Consider the following 18,740-nt stretch of genomic DNA (forward strand, 5'->3'; position numbering starts at 1 on the left):
AGATCTGGGGATTCTTTTTCTAGATGGGATCTGTTGCTATAGGGAAGTCCCTCCATCAGTGCTAACAGGCACCTGAGTAACTTTCCTAGAACCAGAGAACTTAAAACACTGCCTGAGGCCCTGAGAAGGTCAATAATGTGCTTGGGCTCACATGGCTAGTATTTCTCTGAGTCAGGACTTGAAACTAAATCTGCCTCACTGCTTCTTAAATTAGACAACTGCAATATCCCAGGCTCTGGGCTGAGCTTAGCTCGGCCACTTGGCTTCAGACTATTCTCTACTGTCCCTTAAGGGCAGGAATGCAGGATGCAGACAATACTGGGCTTAAGGGCAGGAATGCAGAATGCTGATCCAGTTGGGGAGGTAAACAAATCAACAGGTTTAGTGAAGGCAGCAGCATGGCATGTACTTGGAGGAAGGAGTGTGATGTGGCCAGTGATGTGGCACAAGGCTATTACATGAAAGGCTAGACCCATGCAATCATTTCCATAGAAACATAGAAACATTATAAGGTGTCTTAACAAGGGGGATTTTTCATGTCATTTTTCTTTGTATTCTATGAACAACTAAAATGTTGGACCCTAATCATTCTAAGTCAGTTTGAATGCAATCTTATCCAAAAGCTGAATGGCAGACATGTTTTCTGTAATATCCGTTTCTCCATGATATTCTACACATGAAAGTACCTGAAAGAGAGTATAATGTGATTACGTTACAGTTTCTACAAAAATTGTAGGATTTCTAACTAGTAGCTTTAAAAAAAAAAGTATGATTTTAGGAAAAAAAGTTAAAATTGCAAATAAAAAACAGACAAGAACAACTGAAGATTACCTGCTTGGCTTTGTCATAAAACAGTCGGGCTACATAGCTATATTTTGAAGTCTGAAGATCGACACCTCCACCGGGAAAAAGTATCCTGAAACCCAACATCAAACATTGTTTGTTTTTTTTTCCCCACAGAAAATAGACAAATTTACTTAATAAGTAAAATATATAGTAAAGAAAAACATATGAAATAAAGGAAATATTAAGCCATAAATTAAGTAAAAATTCCCAGCATACTAAAGTTTATAATAAAATTAAGACATTGGTGCTATTTAAAGGTAAATAATTAGGTGCAGCTTGGTTGCTCAGCGGATTGATAGTGAAACCTAGAGATGGAAGGTCCTAGGTTCAAATCTCACCTTAGTTCTTGACCCTAGGCAAGTCCCTTTGTAGCAGTCCACCCCTATCTAGGGACAAGGGAAACAGTTAGAAGGTACAGAGTGGCTTAGAAGAGAGCATGCTCAGTCTTGCGCATGGCTGGGAAAGCCTCTGACCCTTGACCCCAGCTTCCCCCAGGTGAGGCGGGAAATCAGGTTTCTTTGTGTTCACCTGGCTAAGATAAACCACACCTATACCTTGTCATTAACCAATGATAATCATCCCTATGTATTGTGTATATTTGCATATCAAAGAGATCAAAAGCAGAGCCACAGCAATCTCCGCCCTCTCTTGGATCTTAGCTCTCACCAATGTCTGTCTTTGCTGTTCCACCTCTATCTCTCTCACCTGGGACCTGGCCTTTGGCCAGGCACTTTCTTTTCTCTATCATGTCTCCAACCTGTGTGGTGTAAATTTGGGATCACTGGATGACTGATGCCTTGTGTTATCCAGATAGATCGGGGTTCTGCTGTGGCCCCATTATAATCAATAAGGCCTGATTTCTGACTCATTTCTGCCATCTCATATCTCTAACTTGGCTCCGCCACACCCCTCGCGGTATCCAAAACTTCTATCCTTTTTCTATCTTCTTACCTTGTGACTTCTCGCAGGCCGAGAAGTCACACCCTTAACCCCCAATCACCTAGAACTTACTATTCTTCTGCCTTAGAATCAATACTACATAGCATTGATTCTAAAGCAGAGGGTAGGTTATTGTTTTTTTAAGTTTATAAGGGGGCAGTTGGGTGGCTCAGTGGATTGTGTAGTAAGCAAAGAAAGTTTTGGGTATTCATTTTGGGGATAAGATTTAGAAATTTCCCTTCTCCTTGTTACCCTCAATTCCTATCCCATTCCCCCATTAATAAACTCAAAATATTTAGATGTTTACCTCTTGTTTCTTCCCCTTAAAACAACCTCTAACAACAATTGAGAGCCAGGTCTAGAGACGGGAGGTTCTGGGTTCAAATCTGGCCTCAGACACTTCCTAGCTGGGTGACCCTGGGCAAGTCATTTAACCCCCATTGCCTAGCCCTTATCGCTCTTCTGCCTTAGAACCAATGCCCAGTATTGATTCTAAGACGGAAGGTGAGGGTTTAAAAAAAAAGGTTATAAATAAGTTCTTATTCACAAACAACATTCACTTATTTTCTTTTTAAAGTATCAGAGATATCAAGCTACAAGCAATCCTAAAAGTTATCAAAAGCAACCCCCTCCTTTTACAGATCAAGAAACTGAGGCCCAAAGAAATTAACTGATTCCTGAGAGGATTCCAAGGGTCACACATACAGTGTACTAAGGTGGAACTCAAATCCAAGTTCTCCTCCCTCCAAGTCCAGAGCTCTATCGACTATGTATCACATTGCCTCAACATGAAATGCTTTTGAAAATTAAAGTTATTCATGAGTTACAATTATATATCCATGTCTTATTCCTGAAAGCTATTTTAGATTGGGTCCTCTGAATACTTTGCTAAATAGGTGGTAGGTCTAATAAAAACATTCATAGAATTAGACAGCAATTTAAAATTAGATACTACCATTTTAAAAGCATTGATGGAATTATAGGAACAGAGTTAAGAGCTAGAAGGGGTGTTGAAAGTCACCAGTTCAACTCTGATTTTGCAGATAAGCTAAGTAATTTTAAAGAGGCTAAATAATTTTTCCAGAGTTGCACAGCTGGTAAGTGTATGAGGAAGGATGTGAACCAAGACTTTCTCTTTTTTATTAATTAATTTGTTTGAAACCAATCAATTATTTTCTTTCTCTCACTTCCCTCCCTGAAAAAATAAAAACTAAACTCTTAACAAATATAGAGTCAAACATTATAAATTCCTACATCGACTATATCCAAGAACTCTGTCTCATTCTATCCAAGAAGGCATCATCAAAAAGAGATGAGCAAGACATCACTAACTGGCCTACTAATCATCAATTTTGTTATCTCCAGAAAATAATTATGAAAAATGACTATGTGTATAGTAAAGGTATCCTTGATGAAATAGGAGACGAATAGTTTTCTACAGCAAAATCCATTTTTATAGTCACAGGACTAAAACTGTAGAAGATATAAGGTCTCATGATGTTGGTTTGTTTTTTAAGAGATTAGAACTAAATTTTTTTCTTTAAATAAAACTATTTGCAGAATCAGTGAAGTTGTTTTCAATTATTCACCAGATTCTAGAAGATAATTATAAACTTGGACATACATCACACCAATGGTTCACACTCTATATTATCTTGAGAAACATGAGGAAATTATTACAAATTCTCCTGAGAGAAAAAATGTCTATTTGACCCTTTTTTCTGAAAGATTAGCTGAACTATTTAGTAATTATTCTATCCTTTTATCTTCTACAGTAGTGGACTTGGAATGAGAAGACCTTGATTAAAACTCTGAGTGTCACTGAGTTTTTGAGGAAGTCAATTGTCTGGGTCTACTGGATCTTGATCAGTAACTTCTCCATGGCACAGTGGCCAGAGCACTAGGCCTGGAGTCAGAAGGACCTAGGACAGACAACTGCTCTTCTGCCTTAGAAATGATACTAAGATAGAAGGTATAGGTTGGGTTTTGTTTTTTTAAGTTCTCTTCTACCTCTAAATCAATAATCCTATTTTCTATGTATTCCATTCAGGCTCATATGCCGCAGACAGTATTTGGAAGGAGAAAAATCATAGATCAACTCAAAGCTCAAAGTTCCTACCCCTATTATTCATATTTAAGCAGGAAAAGGGAAAGAGGCATAAGTCCAAGAAGCATGAGAGTGGAGAGTGTGACTGACTTCCATGGGTTAATTACTTAGCAAGTTTAATTGACATTGTGAGGAAGAGAGATGAGATCTATAAAAGTATACTCCTGAGACGGCTTCAATCATTCAGATCCCTCTGTGTGAATTCAATACAAATCTGTACCCTTCTTTCCTTTCTAAAAGGAAATTTTGAAAATCCATTTCAGTCTCTGGTTTTTTGACTGGCTTGGGAACCTGAGGTCTGCAGCTCATTGGCTTCCCGGTGTCCAGAAGACTGGCCTCTGACCTGGACTGAGGTCAAGTTTGTACAACCAGGGAGACCCAGAAAAAGTGACATCACTGAGGTTATAAGTTGTGGAAGAAGAAAGTTTGTGCTTTCTTGGCCAGCCAGGAAGCAGCAAAATTGAGCAAGTTCAGGTTAGCTAGAGGACTGCCATGTGATCATGTGCCTTTTCTCTCTCCAATCTGCTTTCACTATCCAATAAATAATTGTAAATATAGAGCCTCCAGAGAATTTTAATCCTAACACCTTTCAGGTAGAAAACTAACAACTGATGGCAATAAAATAATATACAAGATCTTTGAAAAGTTCAAATATAAGGAATTTTTAAAAATCACTTCAAGGAAGGAATAGCCTTTAGCATATCAAAAAACTAATGTTTTATTATAAAAATTATTCAATTGTAGGAAATAATTATTTGAGGCCTTCCCTTTATATTGGCAAGGAAGATTTCTTAGAAGAACCAGACAAATGACACAAGATAAGCACCAGTATAAGGAAACCATATTATCAATTTCTAAGTGAAACAGATATCAAGAGAAAATCTGTTAAGGATTTAAATACTTCACCCATAAATATCTCATTGAAAGACTTGGAAAAGCTATGGGTTACATATATTCCAATGCCTGGAAGCACTATCTATATAAAAAAGGAAAAGTTTTCTCATGAAGAGAAAAGTAAAATCTAAATACTGATTGTTAATAGTTGAGTTTAGCAAAAGGTGGCACTTCTGATCTGATTAAATTCTTCTAAATCCAGGCTTATATTACTGTCTTGATTTAATTTATTTTTGAAAATATATAGTTAAAGCAACAGTATAAATTATTAACAAAGCTAAGTGTAGGCAAAAACAATTGAATGAATTGTATACATGTTTTTCTCAATTACATCCAAATAATAGTGTCAGGACTGTAATTAGAGGTATAGTATTGATGGAAAAAATCAGCCTCTATGGAGTTTATCTTGCATATCCAAGTCTTATTAAGTGCTGGCTTTTACAAGGCTGTTAAAAAGTCATATCATTATGCTCTTCTGGGAATTTTCCAAAGCAAGAAAAAGGATGTTTAAACTGCTCCCTAGACATATCTAGGAAATAATGATCATTATACCATAAGGAGAGGGACTAGATTTGTGATTTTGCTGTTCTAGGGAACGCCTTCCCTTTACCCATGCAAATTTTAATCATAGAAAGCTGCCTTGAGTTCTGAGAAGTTAAGCCCAAATCCACACAGCCTTTACGTGGCAGAACTGAGATTTGAACTCACATTTTCCTAAGTCTGAGGTATACTCTCTATCTACTATGCAATATTGCTTCTAAGAAAACCATTAAGGAAAATTATTATAGCCTAAGTAATATATATGCATATTATACCCATATACCTGTAGTTATGCTATAATTACTTCATACACAGTACCTGTATGTGTCCCTATGTATATAGGTTACATACAAGCCTGTAAACTTACCCATTGATAGAGTTGAAGAGGTTATCATATTCTTCATCTGAAAGTGTTGTCCTGAAACCAACAAAAATGATGACAGGGTAAATCTGTTTGAAACTTTAATGTTATAATTATATGCCTCAAATAATAACTTTTTAAAATCAAAAGTATATATACATATATATATATATACATACATATATTTTTGTGTGTGTATGTACACTGTTGTATATATACACACAAAATATACTTGTAATTTGGGGAGCTTATTTTAATGAAATTATCATTTATAAAAAAAATAAATTTACATATACATATATATTTCATTTTCTTTGCTACATGTAGTTCACTGGATGTAATACTGAGGTTGGAGTTGAGAACATCTGAGTTCAAACCCAGTTTCTAACTTTTATTAATTATGTGACCATGAACAAGTAAGTCATTTAACAGTGTTACAAGCAACTCCCTAGAATCCATCTATGGTTCCCTAAAACTGTGCATACCCATTATGTCTGTAATAAATCACAAACAGGTTGTGATCTACATTAGTAACACCAGGAATTTCCTATTTCAATGAAATCACAAATCCTTTGTGTATTCACATAACTTTACAAAAACTATATGAAGCAACTAAACAATACCAATATTATTCTTTTCTCCGTTTTATAGATGAGGAAACAGTTGAACAATTCAACCAAGGTCACATAACTATCTAAAGTCATATAGTTAATAGTCTTAAGAGGTGGGACCAGATCTAAGCCTAGTATTTCCACTATTATGTGTGTGTGTATATGTGTGTGTATGTGTGCGTGTGAAAGGAGGATGAGTACAATTATGAAAAATCCAGATTAAAAAGTAAATTTAAAATGTTTAAGAAAAAAGCATTTTGCAGACCAAGGTGTTACTCCTCTCTACTTTCAAAGTTCTGAAATGTTCCCCAAATGTAACATGAAACCAACAAACAATGCCTTCACTTTTTCACATAACATTGTCTTGTGTTTTATAAATAGCTCAAAGTACTGTTAATTTTTTATTGGATATTATCTTTGGATTTTCATATGTGTAATACTGCTACATAAAAAAATAAGTTTCCTAGTATGGAAATGAAGAGAGCTATGCCTCAGCCAATCAATAAAAATTTTTAAGGGCAATTAATTAAGGAGCCCCATGGATAGTGCTGTGTGACCATGGGCAAGATGTTAAGCCTCTGTTTGCCTCAGTTTCCTCAACTGAAAAATGTGGAGAATAATAGCACTTACCTCCCAGGGTTATTGTGAGAATCGAATGATATAAAAATTGTAAAGAGCTTAACACAGGGTTTGATGCACCATGTAAAAGTGCTTACAATGTGTCAGGCACTGTGCTAACTCTTAGAGGTAAAAAGAAAGGCCAAAATGTGGTTTCTGCCCTCAAGAAGCTTCTTGCATTCTAACTGGAGAGACACAGAAGACATATGCAGAGTAGATAAAAGCTAATATTAGGGGCAAGGCACTACTAGTGGGAAAGACTAGATGTTTCCTACAGGAGGTTGGCTGGAGCCAACTTGAAGGGAACAAGGGAAACCAGTAAGGGGAGGTGAGGAGTAAACACTTTGCAGACACTGCATGCAGTCAGTGAAAAGACAATTAATCAGAGATGTTGAGGTCCTGTGCAAGAAGGCAGGCATTGCTACATCATAAAGGATGTAGAAGGAATAAAGTGTTTTAGAAACACAAACATTGCATGAAAACATGAAAAAAGGAAGCTGCGAGTTAAGCAACCATGAAATCTGGGAAATTTATTTCGACAAAACACAGAAGGACCACATGACAGTCTTACCAGACACCAACTCGTTGGGAGTAGGGACTCATACCAAGAGATTTATGCCAAACTCTTAAGGTCAGTTACCTCAGGATAAGATCTACATGTCCTATAATTCAACCACCATATACTCTGCAAGTGTTGCTTTCTTTTATTATCTTTCCATTGACTGTCAATTTTTTTTTTAATGGCAAAGGAAGGCCAATCTTTCTCTCAAAAAGAGTAAAAAGGAAAAAAGAGTGGCAGGACAGTTAGGTGGCTCAATGGATAGTGGGCCAGACCTAGAGATGGGAGATGCTAGGTTCAAGTCATTTGCCTAGATGCTGGGCAAGTCATTGAACCCCAATTACCCAGCCCTTAGTGCTCTTCTGCCTTGGGACGTAGAGTGGTACCAGTGGGAAGAGAAGGGGAGGGAACAGAAGGGAAGGAGTGGCCAGGGTTAAAGCAATACAGCTCCTCCTACAAGTTTGGCCAAACAGCAATCAGAGGTCAAGGAGGACCATAGCACAGAAAAGGAAAGAAAGGTTCAGATGGGGCTAACACTACACTTCAGGGAAGCTCTCTTGCCTGCCTGTAGCCCCAGCTGTTCACAAGACACATGACAAGAAGCCTGAGCCCTGTCCACTAGCAGGGATTTCTCTGGGGGCGGATAAAGGAGTGAGAGAGAGTTTGGGGCGTTTCAGGCTCTCAGCTAGATGACAGAATCGAGAGACTGTGAGGATGTCACCACTATCACATGAACTTAAGGGCAAGCCCAGCCTTCCTTTTTATTCAGATCCCAGGTGCTAGGTACAGCTCTAGGAATACTATATTAGTACTCAGGACTCTTGTGATATGAGGAGCCTTAGCACGCCCCTCCCCTCCCCACCCTCTTCCACCCACCACTGAGCTCTTATCTTGGGTAAGCAAGCTCCTGAACTTAAGAGGGGTGATGTCACCACCCTTTCCCCTGAACTACATGGTCAAAATCCAACTTGCTGACCAGAAGACCCTGCTTTCCCCTAGCATATAATCTTCCTTAAGAGATCTGGTTACTAAGTATGACAAGGAAATATGCCGGTGATGTACAATAAGAAGAAAGCCAGAGTTTTGAAAGCCAGGCCTAGAGACAGGCGGTCTCAGACACTTCCCAGCTGTGTGACCCTGGGCAAGTCACTTAACTCCCATTGCCCAGCGCTTACCACTCTTCTACCTTAGAACCAATACACACTATGGATACAAAGATGAGGGTTTAAATTTAAAAGGGGGTGGGGGGACTTACAAATTTGGAAGCCCTGGCAGTCATCTGTTTCCATGGACACTAACTGAAAGTAAATGGGCCCCCCTAGTTCTCTCTGAATTTTTCTCTTAGACATTCTATTCTATTAGGTTCTGTCAGGAGAACCAGCTGGTTCAAATCTGCTTCATCTAAATATTAAAAAAGTTCTCGGTTTCTACAGGTCCGTTAGGAAAGGCTGTCATTCTCAGCCCTTTGAAACTATTTGCCCGACTTCTGTTCTTGTGGGGAGCTGGCTCCCTCTCCCCAAGTAAGCGCTTCTCTACTCTATGGCCAGGAGTGTGGTAAAGGCTTCCGTTTTAAGCCCTGGCCCTGTCCATGCAAAAGCCCCTTCCCTCTCTGACCTCTCCACGTTTGCCTCAAGAGACTTGGAGTCACCCCTTACTCAAATCCCTTGAGATCTCCAAGCTCTGACTTTGAAAGCTCTCTCTGGACTTTTCACTTCGACTCTAACGTGGCGGGCTCAAAGCAGGTCCTTTAGCCACTTGGGATGGTGGCACTGAAATCATCTTGTGAAGTCAGCATCTCTACACTGTTATTGTGGAGACCACTGGGGCCCTGGGACATCTCCAGGCCCCAGGCTAGCCTTTCCATTCAGAATTCTGTTTTCTGCATATGGTTTATCACTTGGTTATTTGGGTGTATAATTTGGGGTTTGGTCTTTACAGGATTATTCGCTGACAAAAATGAATAATATGGAAATAAGTTTTTTGTGATAACATAGTCTTATAACTCAGATTGAATTGTTTGTCAACTCTGGGAGGGGGGGAGGAAAGAAGGGAGGGAGACAGCATGAATCCTATAACTCTAGAAAACATATGGAATTTGTTATTAAAAGAAAATAAATAATAATATGGAAATAGGTCTCGATCAATGATATATGTAATTGAGCAGCGGAGCTGCTCTTTGACTATGGGAGTGGTGTGGGAGATGGAAGGAAAGAACATGAATCATGTAACCAGGGAAAAATATTCTTTTTTTTTATTGTTGTGGTCGTTATATTTTTTTTTTATTTTTATTTGGTCATTTCCAAACATTCAGGGAAAAATATTCTAAATCAAGTAATAAATTAAAAATTTTTAAACAAAATAAAATAAAAACCAAAAAAAAATTTTTTAATAACATTTTATCTAGGTGAAAAAAAAACACCACCAGAATTCTGTTTTCTGTTTAGCAAAAGCTGTGGCGCAAATCTGGCCTCAGCCACTTCCCAGCTGTATGACCCTGGGCAAGTCACTTGACCCCCATTGCCTAGCCCTTACCACTCTTCTGCCTTGGAGCCAATACACACAGTATTGACTCCAAGATGGAAGATAAGGATTTAAAAAAAAAAAGCTGTGGCTGTCAGACCTTCAGAAAGTTGCCTCAGGGGCAGCTGGGTGGCTCAGTGGATTGAGAGCCAGGTCTAGAGACGGGAGGTCCTAGGTTCAAATCTGGCCTCAGCCACTTCACAGCTGTGTGACCCTGGGCAAGTCACTTGACCCCCATTGCCTAGCCCTTACCACTCTTCTGCCTTGGAGATTGACTCCAAGATGGAAGGTAAGGATTTAAAAAAAAAAAAGCTGTGGCTGTCAGACCTTCAGAAAGTTGCCTCGGGGGCAGCTGGGTGGCTCAGTGGATTGAGAACCAGGCCTAGAGACGGGTGGTCCTAGGTTCAAATCTGGTATGAGACACTTCCCAGCTGTGTGACCCTGGGCAAGTCACTTGACTCCCATTGCCTAGCCCTTACCACTCTTCTGCCTTGGAACCAATACAGAGTATTGACTCCAAGACAGAAGGTAAAGGTTTAAAAAAAAAAAAAAAGAAAGTTGCCTTGCTCCCTCCTGTCCCAGTTCAATGATAAGGTGTAGATAACACTAATGCAACAGTGTGTCTGACTGATTGTGCTAAGTCACAATGGTGTGTGTTTACACTAGCTGGGCCACACCAACTTAGCCTAACCAGGTACACAGGCAAATGGACCACTTACAGGTACAGATAAGAGAGCCAACATCTATCTGCAGGTATCTGTTATCTCAATGCTCCTTCACTTTGTAATTCCTCATCTTTTGGGACATGTTTATCTTTGCCCTGTTGGCTAAGCTCTTTGACTAACACTGTAATTAGAAAACAATGGAATTTTGAGAACATTTTGAAACCTCATCTAGATAATATTTGTCATTAAGATTGATACAGAAGGGGGCAGCTGGGTAGCTCAGTGGATTGAGAATCAGGCCCTGAGACGGGAGGTCCTGGGTTCAAATCTGGCCTCAGACACTTCCCAGCTGTGTGACCCTGGGCAAGTCACTTGACCCCCATTGCCTAGCCCTTACACTCTTCTGCCTTAGAACCAATACACAGTATTGACTCCAAGATGGAAGGTAAGGGTTTTAGTTTTAAAAAAGACTGATCCAGAAAAACCTGGGTATTTCTCACCTGAGATAACAGACACACCCTGCTGGGGCCAGCCAGACGGCGGACACCCTTACTTTCACTCCACCCTTTCCAATGAGCTTCAGATTGTTCGAGTTCTGGCTTGGGATTTCCTCATCAAAAGTTCCTTTTTAGATTCTAGTTTTCACACTTCTGCCTTCATATGCAGGTATATATATATGAAAAAATATATATATAAAATGTAATATCTCCTCTAATAATGGCAGCATCTTACATTAAAAAAACTTGCAAAAAACATTAAACAAAGACATTAATAAAGTCACTGATAACCTGAAATAAAATTATTAAATAAAACATATGAAAATCTTTGGAAAGAATGATCAAAAGTGAAGTACTGGGGCAGTGAGGTGGCTCAGTGGATTGCGAGCCAGGCTCTGGGCTCAAATGTGGCCTCAGACACTTCCTAGCTATGTGACTCTGGGCAAGTCATTTAAGCCTTTACCACTCTTCTGACTTCAAATTGCTTTTATTATTTAGTATTGATTCTAAAATGTAAGGTAAGGTTTAAAAAACAAAGAACAAAAAAAGCAAAGGGTTCTAACAGCTTGTGCTTACCTTGAGGTAAAAAAAGTAGCTGAAACAAAAATTGTGTTTTTTTTTAATGTTTTGCCAATGAGATCATAGTTCCAATTTTTAATGTAAAATAATGGGAAAATATACTAGAATTTATACTTTATATATATACACTTATATTATATATATAATATATAGTTTATACTTCAAAACTTTTTAAAAGCATTATCTACCCTGTAAAAAGAGGAACACTTATTCCTAGGGCAGGTGCCAGGATAAGGAAGGGGAACTGACTTGACAAATTTTTACAAAACTAAATAACATCCTTCATTTTTTTTAAACTCTTACCTTTCATCATAGAATCAAAACTGTGTATTTTGGTTCCAAGGCAGAAAAATGGTAAGGGATAGGCAATGAGGTTGTTAATTAAGTCACTTGTCCAGAGTCACAAAGTTAGGAAGTGTCAGGCAGATTTGAACCCAGGACCTCCCATCTCTAAACCTTGTTGTCAATCCAGCAAGCCACCTAGCTGCTTCTCCATCCTTCATTTTCAATGGGAAAGATGATCTCCTTAACACTACTCAGAATATCTTCACAAAATGATACAAAATTAATGCAATGTAATATAAGATAAGCCCAGAGTATAAAATATAACTCAGGGGAATATATTAGTGAAATATTCTGGGATATTCCAGAACATTCCAGAATATGCTAGACAATTGAGATCAATGAAATATAAGGGAGCCTTTTTGTGGAGAAATTGTTCTTGAATTCCTTGATAAAATGTTTTGGCCCTACCAAGTCAAGTAGAATCGCAAAGCCAGTTTCCATCTTATGAGAATCTCATAAAACCTGTCAGGTCACCGATTTAGACTGAAAAGTATTTTAGAGGTCATCAAGTCCAATCCCCTCATTTACTGAGGCACAAAGAAAACTAAATGACTTGTCCAGTGTCAACACAACTTGAACTCAGGTCATTAATCACCTCTAGGGCAAAAGCCCAGGACTAGGCAAAAGCTAAATTAAACAAGGAAGCATTTGAAAAATCATATGCAAATTTTCTGTGCCTTCCTTTCAATAAATCATCTCTTTGTTCTAATGTGCTAGTTTTTAGTAGCTTTTTTTATTCCGTTTAAAATGAATTTTTAAAATAAAACTCGTTACTTTCTAATGTTTGTTCTTTTCAATGGTAACATTTCATTCCTGCCCTATGTCCTCTATGTGTGTGCCCTATCTAACCATATTTGTTACCTTTATACTGTTTTTAGAGCTAAGAAAACTTCATGTTAAAAAATCTAGGCCATGATGTTGTTCAAAGCCAAAATTAGATATCAGAATACTGGAATGGGAAAAATCTTCAAAAGGACTAATCTTAATCACAAGAGTAACTACCATTACATGATGGCCTTAACTTTAGACACAAAGCATAGCAGTCTCTTGACAGTATAAAGTTAGTAAAAACTCTACCTGATTGGCACAACTCTTGCACCTGCAGATTCCAGATATTTTACATATGAAGCAGCAATATAATACTTTCCGAGGCCTTGTAAATCTTCCTTGTGACTTTGTGCCAATATTCCTACAAGTATTTAAAAAAAAGTTACTGTTTTGTTATAGCAACTCAGTTTTACATTACTTAAAAAAAAAACACAACAAATCCTCCTGCTATTTTTATTCACAGAACTAAGTTCATAAAGTCTCAAGCATGCCAGACAAGTACCCAAATAGGCAGACTCAGAGAGATGCCCATCAGAAATTAGCTAAGGGGTCAGGACAGTGTTTCAGAAATCAATAGCTTTAAAAATATTAATTTAATAAAGTGAGATACAAATTTGTCCAAGAGCTGATAGCTGCCCTCAACTTCCTTCTTTGCAGAATTATAAGGATGGGGGGTGGGGGTGGGGTCCAAAAGATCATTGACATCAATCTCAATTCAAGAATGAAAACTGAGGCCTTGAGAGGGGTAGTAAGTGGCCCAAGGTTAACTTGGCCACAAAGGAAGAATTGCAGGAACATGGATTTTGGACTGAAAGTACCTTAGAGAGTGAATCCATCCTCACCATTTGACCAATGAGGTAGTAGCAGAGTCCCAAAGAAATAAATTAACTTGCCCCAGATCACCTACTAAGTGTCTGAGGTAGGTTTGACTCAAGTTTTCCTGTCCCAAGGCCAGTGCCTTATCCACCCTACCTGGAATGTTCCTGTTCCACTCCCACTGCCTGAAATGCTCTCAACCAAGGGAATCCATTCGTGTCACCCAGCCCTAATACTCTAATAGTTCTCAGGCCTCTTCAGTCAGTTTAGCCTACAGATCCATTCATTCGAGGCCAGGTTGGGATAGGCCAGAAGGGTTGAGGGCAGTGGAAGAGAGAAGTGTGGCCCGAGTCCCTTTGCTCATTTGGTCAGCAGAGAGATGGTCAAAGTCTAGTCCTCAGGAGATTACTGGTTTCTGAAGTTCCCTTACTGTCCCTGAGCACCTCTTTCTCCTGAGGTTCCATAGGCTGTCCTGGATGGCCCAAGGCAACACACAGCCTGGCTTAGTTCTACCATCAGGAACTCTAATATTACACTTAATGTTCAGGATGGCCCAGCTTTCAGGACAGAGTTGTCAACAAGGAGACACCAGTAGTGTTCTACGCATGGCCCTTACGAGGTCCTGGGGCCTGGGTCGAGGAAAAAGGAGGCAAAGCAGAAGGAGAAGGTTCTGATGGACATGACGAACAATGATGACAACATAGATCTTACCATTAATTATGAGATTTTTGCTTTGCCAACTGTGCTAGCCATTAAGAATGGGGATGTTTGGGCAGCTTACTTGGTCTGGAGTCCAGAAGACCTAGGTTCAAATCTAGCCTCATTCTAGCAGGGCAAGTCCCTTACCCTGTCAATGTGGAATCTAGAAGCCCCCAAACTTGCAGCCTAGTAAGATCACTGAGCCCCAGTTTAGTTAGCTTAAAGGTGAAAAGTCCAAGTTTGACCTAGTCACATGAGAGTTTCTCTCTGAGGGGAAAGTCCAACCTCAGAGACTCAAACTAATACGACCTAAAAAGCAGTTTAGGTGCAAGGGCTAATCCCATCAGGTGTTAAAAATCTCTTTTTATCCCAGGGTTTCTCCCCTTAGGCCACTTTTGTTTCCATGGTAAAGCATCGGCCCCTAACAGTTTATTCCTGTCTGGGACTCCTCATTTTCCTGTTATCAGAGTAAAGCCAATCTACTATCTCCGGCATCCTCAGACCCCAAATTCCCCCTAGAAAGGTATTTAAGCTTCCCACTTTAAAGGCTCTTTGGAGTTTAGTGACAGGAGCTGCCAGAGTCTGGTGCCTCTGCGTGGGTTGATAGATATAGCGAGGAGGACTAAATTTTAGCGCTAAACTCCTTTCCTTAATTAAAGAGTGACTTTTTCCGACTATTTCCCAATAAACCCCCATTGCCTAGCCCTTGCCACTCTTCTGCCTTGGAACCAATTCGCAGTATGGATTCTAAGATGAAAAGTAAAGGTTTAAAAAAAAAGTATCTGGGACTGGTTTTGAACTCGGGAAAGATTGTCTTTCTGATTCTGGATGCTGCATTTGATCCACTGGGCCTCCTAGCCACCCCTGAGTCTCAAGTACTTCATCAATAAAGCAATAGGGTTGAGCTAGACGGTCCCTGAAGTCTCTTCCAGCTGCAAATGGATGAATCTAATCAGGCACACAACCTCAAATAAGACTGTCTGCAGCATCAACCGAGGCGACCATTCATTAGGCTGTTGCAGGACTAACGTGACTAGAAGGGGTGACTCCTGGCTTCTACACAGTTAAAAAAAAAAAAAACCTGGTGTCCCAGGACCGATCCTGGAGGAAGCGAACAAGGAATAAGCTATTCTGTAGTGAGCTAGGCGCTGGGACTCTGCCGCATCAACAGTCGTGCTGGACTTCCTGGCTCCCGGGGTGGTGATAATGGGGTAGGAGGTGGGGGGTTGATAATGGAGCAGTCCCACTGCCCCCTTCCAAGTCGCAATCTCACCCTACCCCATCCCCGGGGCTGGAAGATTTCTAGGGAGCTCTTGGGCTGGGGCGCTCAGTCCTACGAGGTTCTTAGAATTCCTCTCCCTTCTCCTGCCCTGGACTCTTAGAGCTGTGGCTCTCTCAATCCCTTCCCCGCCACACACCACCAACCCCCACCTCCATAAGGTCTCCACCAAAGGCCAGAACCCCCACCTCTTACCAATGATTGGCCTCTCGTTGATGTCCTCCCGGGGGACATCGCCCCTCACAAAGCAAAGAAGGACAGTTCCCAGAGCGCATAGACGCTGCCAAGAGCTCCCCATCGTGGATCTCCCCAGCCAACTCCTCCCTGCAAGCCGCTTCTCCCTACAGTGCACCAGCGAGGGAATGAAGTGAGCTACAGCGTGCACCTTGGTTACCTCCTGCACTAGGCACTGGGTGGTGGCTCACATCGGAAGCTTTTTCAACTGCCAAGAAACTAGAAAAGGAGAGAACTGAACCATGGGAAATGTAGTCCTGGAGCGCACGGCTGGTTCACTGACACCCTAGGTAGAGACAGACAGGTGTTTTCATTGACGCTGACCTTTAGGCAGCCTCAGAAAAAAATTATCTAGTCGAACCCCCAAATCTGTAGCGAGTATGTGTGTGGAGTGCGTGTGTGTGTGGAGTGCGTGTGTGCGTGTGTGTGCGTGTGTAGGCGCGCGCCTATGTGTATGGTTTCCTCTGCCTAGAAAGGACAAATTTGGAAGGGATGGGATTTGTAAGGATAGATTGAAACTGCATAAAAATGAAATCTTAATTTGTCTTTTGGTGTGTACGTGTCAGTCTTTTTCCTTTGACTTTAAAAGTTTTGACTGAAATACAAGAAGAGAAACCAGGACTCCCTGTTCTTCTACTTAATAAGTATCAATTAAGCATCTATCATGTGTCAGGCTACTGGAGTGCAAAAAGAGGCAAAAAACAGTCCTTACTCTCAAAAAACTTACATTCTAATGGGGGTGGCAACAAGCAACGATATCTAAAGCAAGCTATTTACAGTATAAATAGAAAATAATTAAGAGTTCTAGTTTGCAAGTAAACTGTCAGCCAGTCAAGAGTGAATCCTGGGTGCCAACCATAGGGCAGAAGAGAGTGCTAGCAAGAAGCTTAGTAGTTTCAAAACTTTTAGAGAAGTCTATGAAGAACATGGAAATAAATCTTAAGCTAACTAATATAACACATAGCCCTCCAATAAGACAATATCTTATTGATATCAATAAGAACCCTAGATCTCGGAATTAAAAGATATCTGAAGCTAGCTAGTCTAACACATACTTAAAAAAAAAAAAGAAATAGCTAACTTCTAAAAAACTGCAAAGGCTTAATAACTTTAGATAAGAGAGGAGGCTTAGATCTAAAAACCTTAAATAAAATAAGGAGGGATAAAGTTCATTTACCAAGTCTGAATTGGCCAGAATCAGAATAGAACTCAAATGGCTGAAAAGAAGCATCTTCACATTGTTAATATCTCAGAAACTTCAGGATCTTGACTATTCCCAGAACCAGGAATTGCCTGAGAATGATCCTACCATCCCCTGCCTCCCCAGCCTCTTCTATGGAATTTCTATGTGAAACTGGCATGGGCATTGTACCACCCAAAACTCAGGCAAACTGTAAGCAAGGAAATTCCATTGCTCCCAACCCAAAATTTGAGGATTACTCTCCATTGATTGCTCCTCTGAACTGAGACAAAGAGACACACACCATTCATTTGTCCTCCAAATCAGGAGAACCACTCTGATGCCCTTGGGCAAACCTTCCCCCAATCCCTGGCAAAACTTCCCCCCATCCCTGCTCCTGAGTCAGGTCCTCACTGTTTTAAAGAGTATAAAATTCCCAGATTTGAGGTCCTCTGGGGGGAGGGGGCAGCTTTTCCATCCACATTACCTTCCATAATAATAAATTTCCCTTTTTATTTTAAGCTAAGTTTCGGAGTCTTGCATTTTTGCAAAAGGTATCCTTCCCGAACCCCAAGGGTTCACCTCTGTACCCCACAACAAAACAACTTGTAAGATTGCTTCTCAAGACTGTGAGACTACTTAACTCTGCTCTCCTCCATCTCTTTTGGGTACCATGTCAGCCTTTGCAACCTCCTTGCCTCCATTAAAGGCCTTTTATTATTGTTACTTTAGCAGTTTGTTTGTTGTTGTTTTTTTTAATTAAGGTTGAGGGAGCAGCTGGGTAGTTCAGTGGATTGAGAGCCAGAGCTAGGGACAGGAGGTCCTAGGTTCAAATGTGACCTCAGACACTTCTCAGTTGTGTGACCCTGGGCAAGTCAATTAACCCCCATTGCCAACCCCTTACTACTCTTCTGCCCTGGTGATTCCAAGATGGAAGGTAAGGGTTTAAAATTTAATTAATTAATTAATTAATTGAGATTGACACTTGCCTTAGTTTATACTTCTAAGTATCACAGCAAGGACTCAAATTTAGATTTTCTTTCTTCAAATTAAATACACATTGTGACTCACCACCAGGGGATGGTATTCTGGGATAAAACCTCTTGGCACTAATTTCAAAGCAACAAACAATACTCTACTCATTTTAAATGGCACTAGCTAGAATGTGACTAACTCACTTTGTGACCCTGGGAAGCTCATTTTAACTTCCCCAAGTGTTTTTCTCTAAAGAGAGAGCTGCCTAATCACCACTAATAAAAAGATATGTAAATTAAAACAACCTGTAAGTTTTACCTCTGACCTAGCAAATTTGCAAACATGTTCAAGAGCAAAAAAGACCATTTTGGAGAAAATGGTCTTTTTGGAAAACAAATACACCAACACCTTATTGGTAGACCGTGAATTAATGCAAGTTTCCTAGGAAACAATTCAGAATTGTATGAGAAATGCAGCAAAACTATTCATAATCTTGGACTCCAAAATCCTACTACTGGGCAAGTACCACAAAGCAGTCAATGAGACAAAGAAATACCATATACCAAAATATTAATAACAGCATTTTGTGATATGAGAAATCTAGAAGTAAAGTGGTTGTGTATTGATTGGGTATTGAATGAGTAATCT

At 39.8% G+C, this 18,740-nt stretch overlaps 1 protein-coding gene across 1 annotated transcript in view; it reads right to left on the reverse strand.

Moving 5' to 3' along the window:
* Positions 1-16,350, reverse strand: part of GGH (gamma-glutamyl hydrolase) — a 38,515-nt gene extending 22,165 nt beyond the window's left edge. Inside the window, exons 1-4 of the mRNA XM_007487062.2 lie at positions 15,899-16,350; positions 13,159-13,270; positions 5,694-5,744; positions 832-916 (exon numbers count right to left, since the gene is read on the reverse strand). Coding sequence (XP_007487124.1) covers positions 832-916; positions 5,694-5,744; positions 13,159-13,270; positions 15,899-16,001 — 351 coding nt within the window. The 5' untranslated portion in view covers positions 16,002-16,350. The remainder of the gene's footprint in view (positions 1-831; positions 917-5,693; positions 5,745-13,158; positions 13,271-15,898) is intronic.
* Between the last annotated feature and the right edge of the window lie 2,390 nt (positions 16,351-18,740).

Source organism: Monodelphis domestica, chromosome 3, assembly GCF_027887165.1.
Source record: "Monodelphis domestica isolate mMonDom1 chromosome 3, mMonDom1.pri, whole genome shotgun sequence".
Lineage (NCBI taxonomy): Eukaryota > Metazoa > Chordata > Mammalia > Didelphimorphia > Didelphidae > Monodelphis > Monodelphis domestica.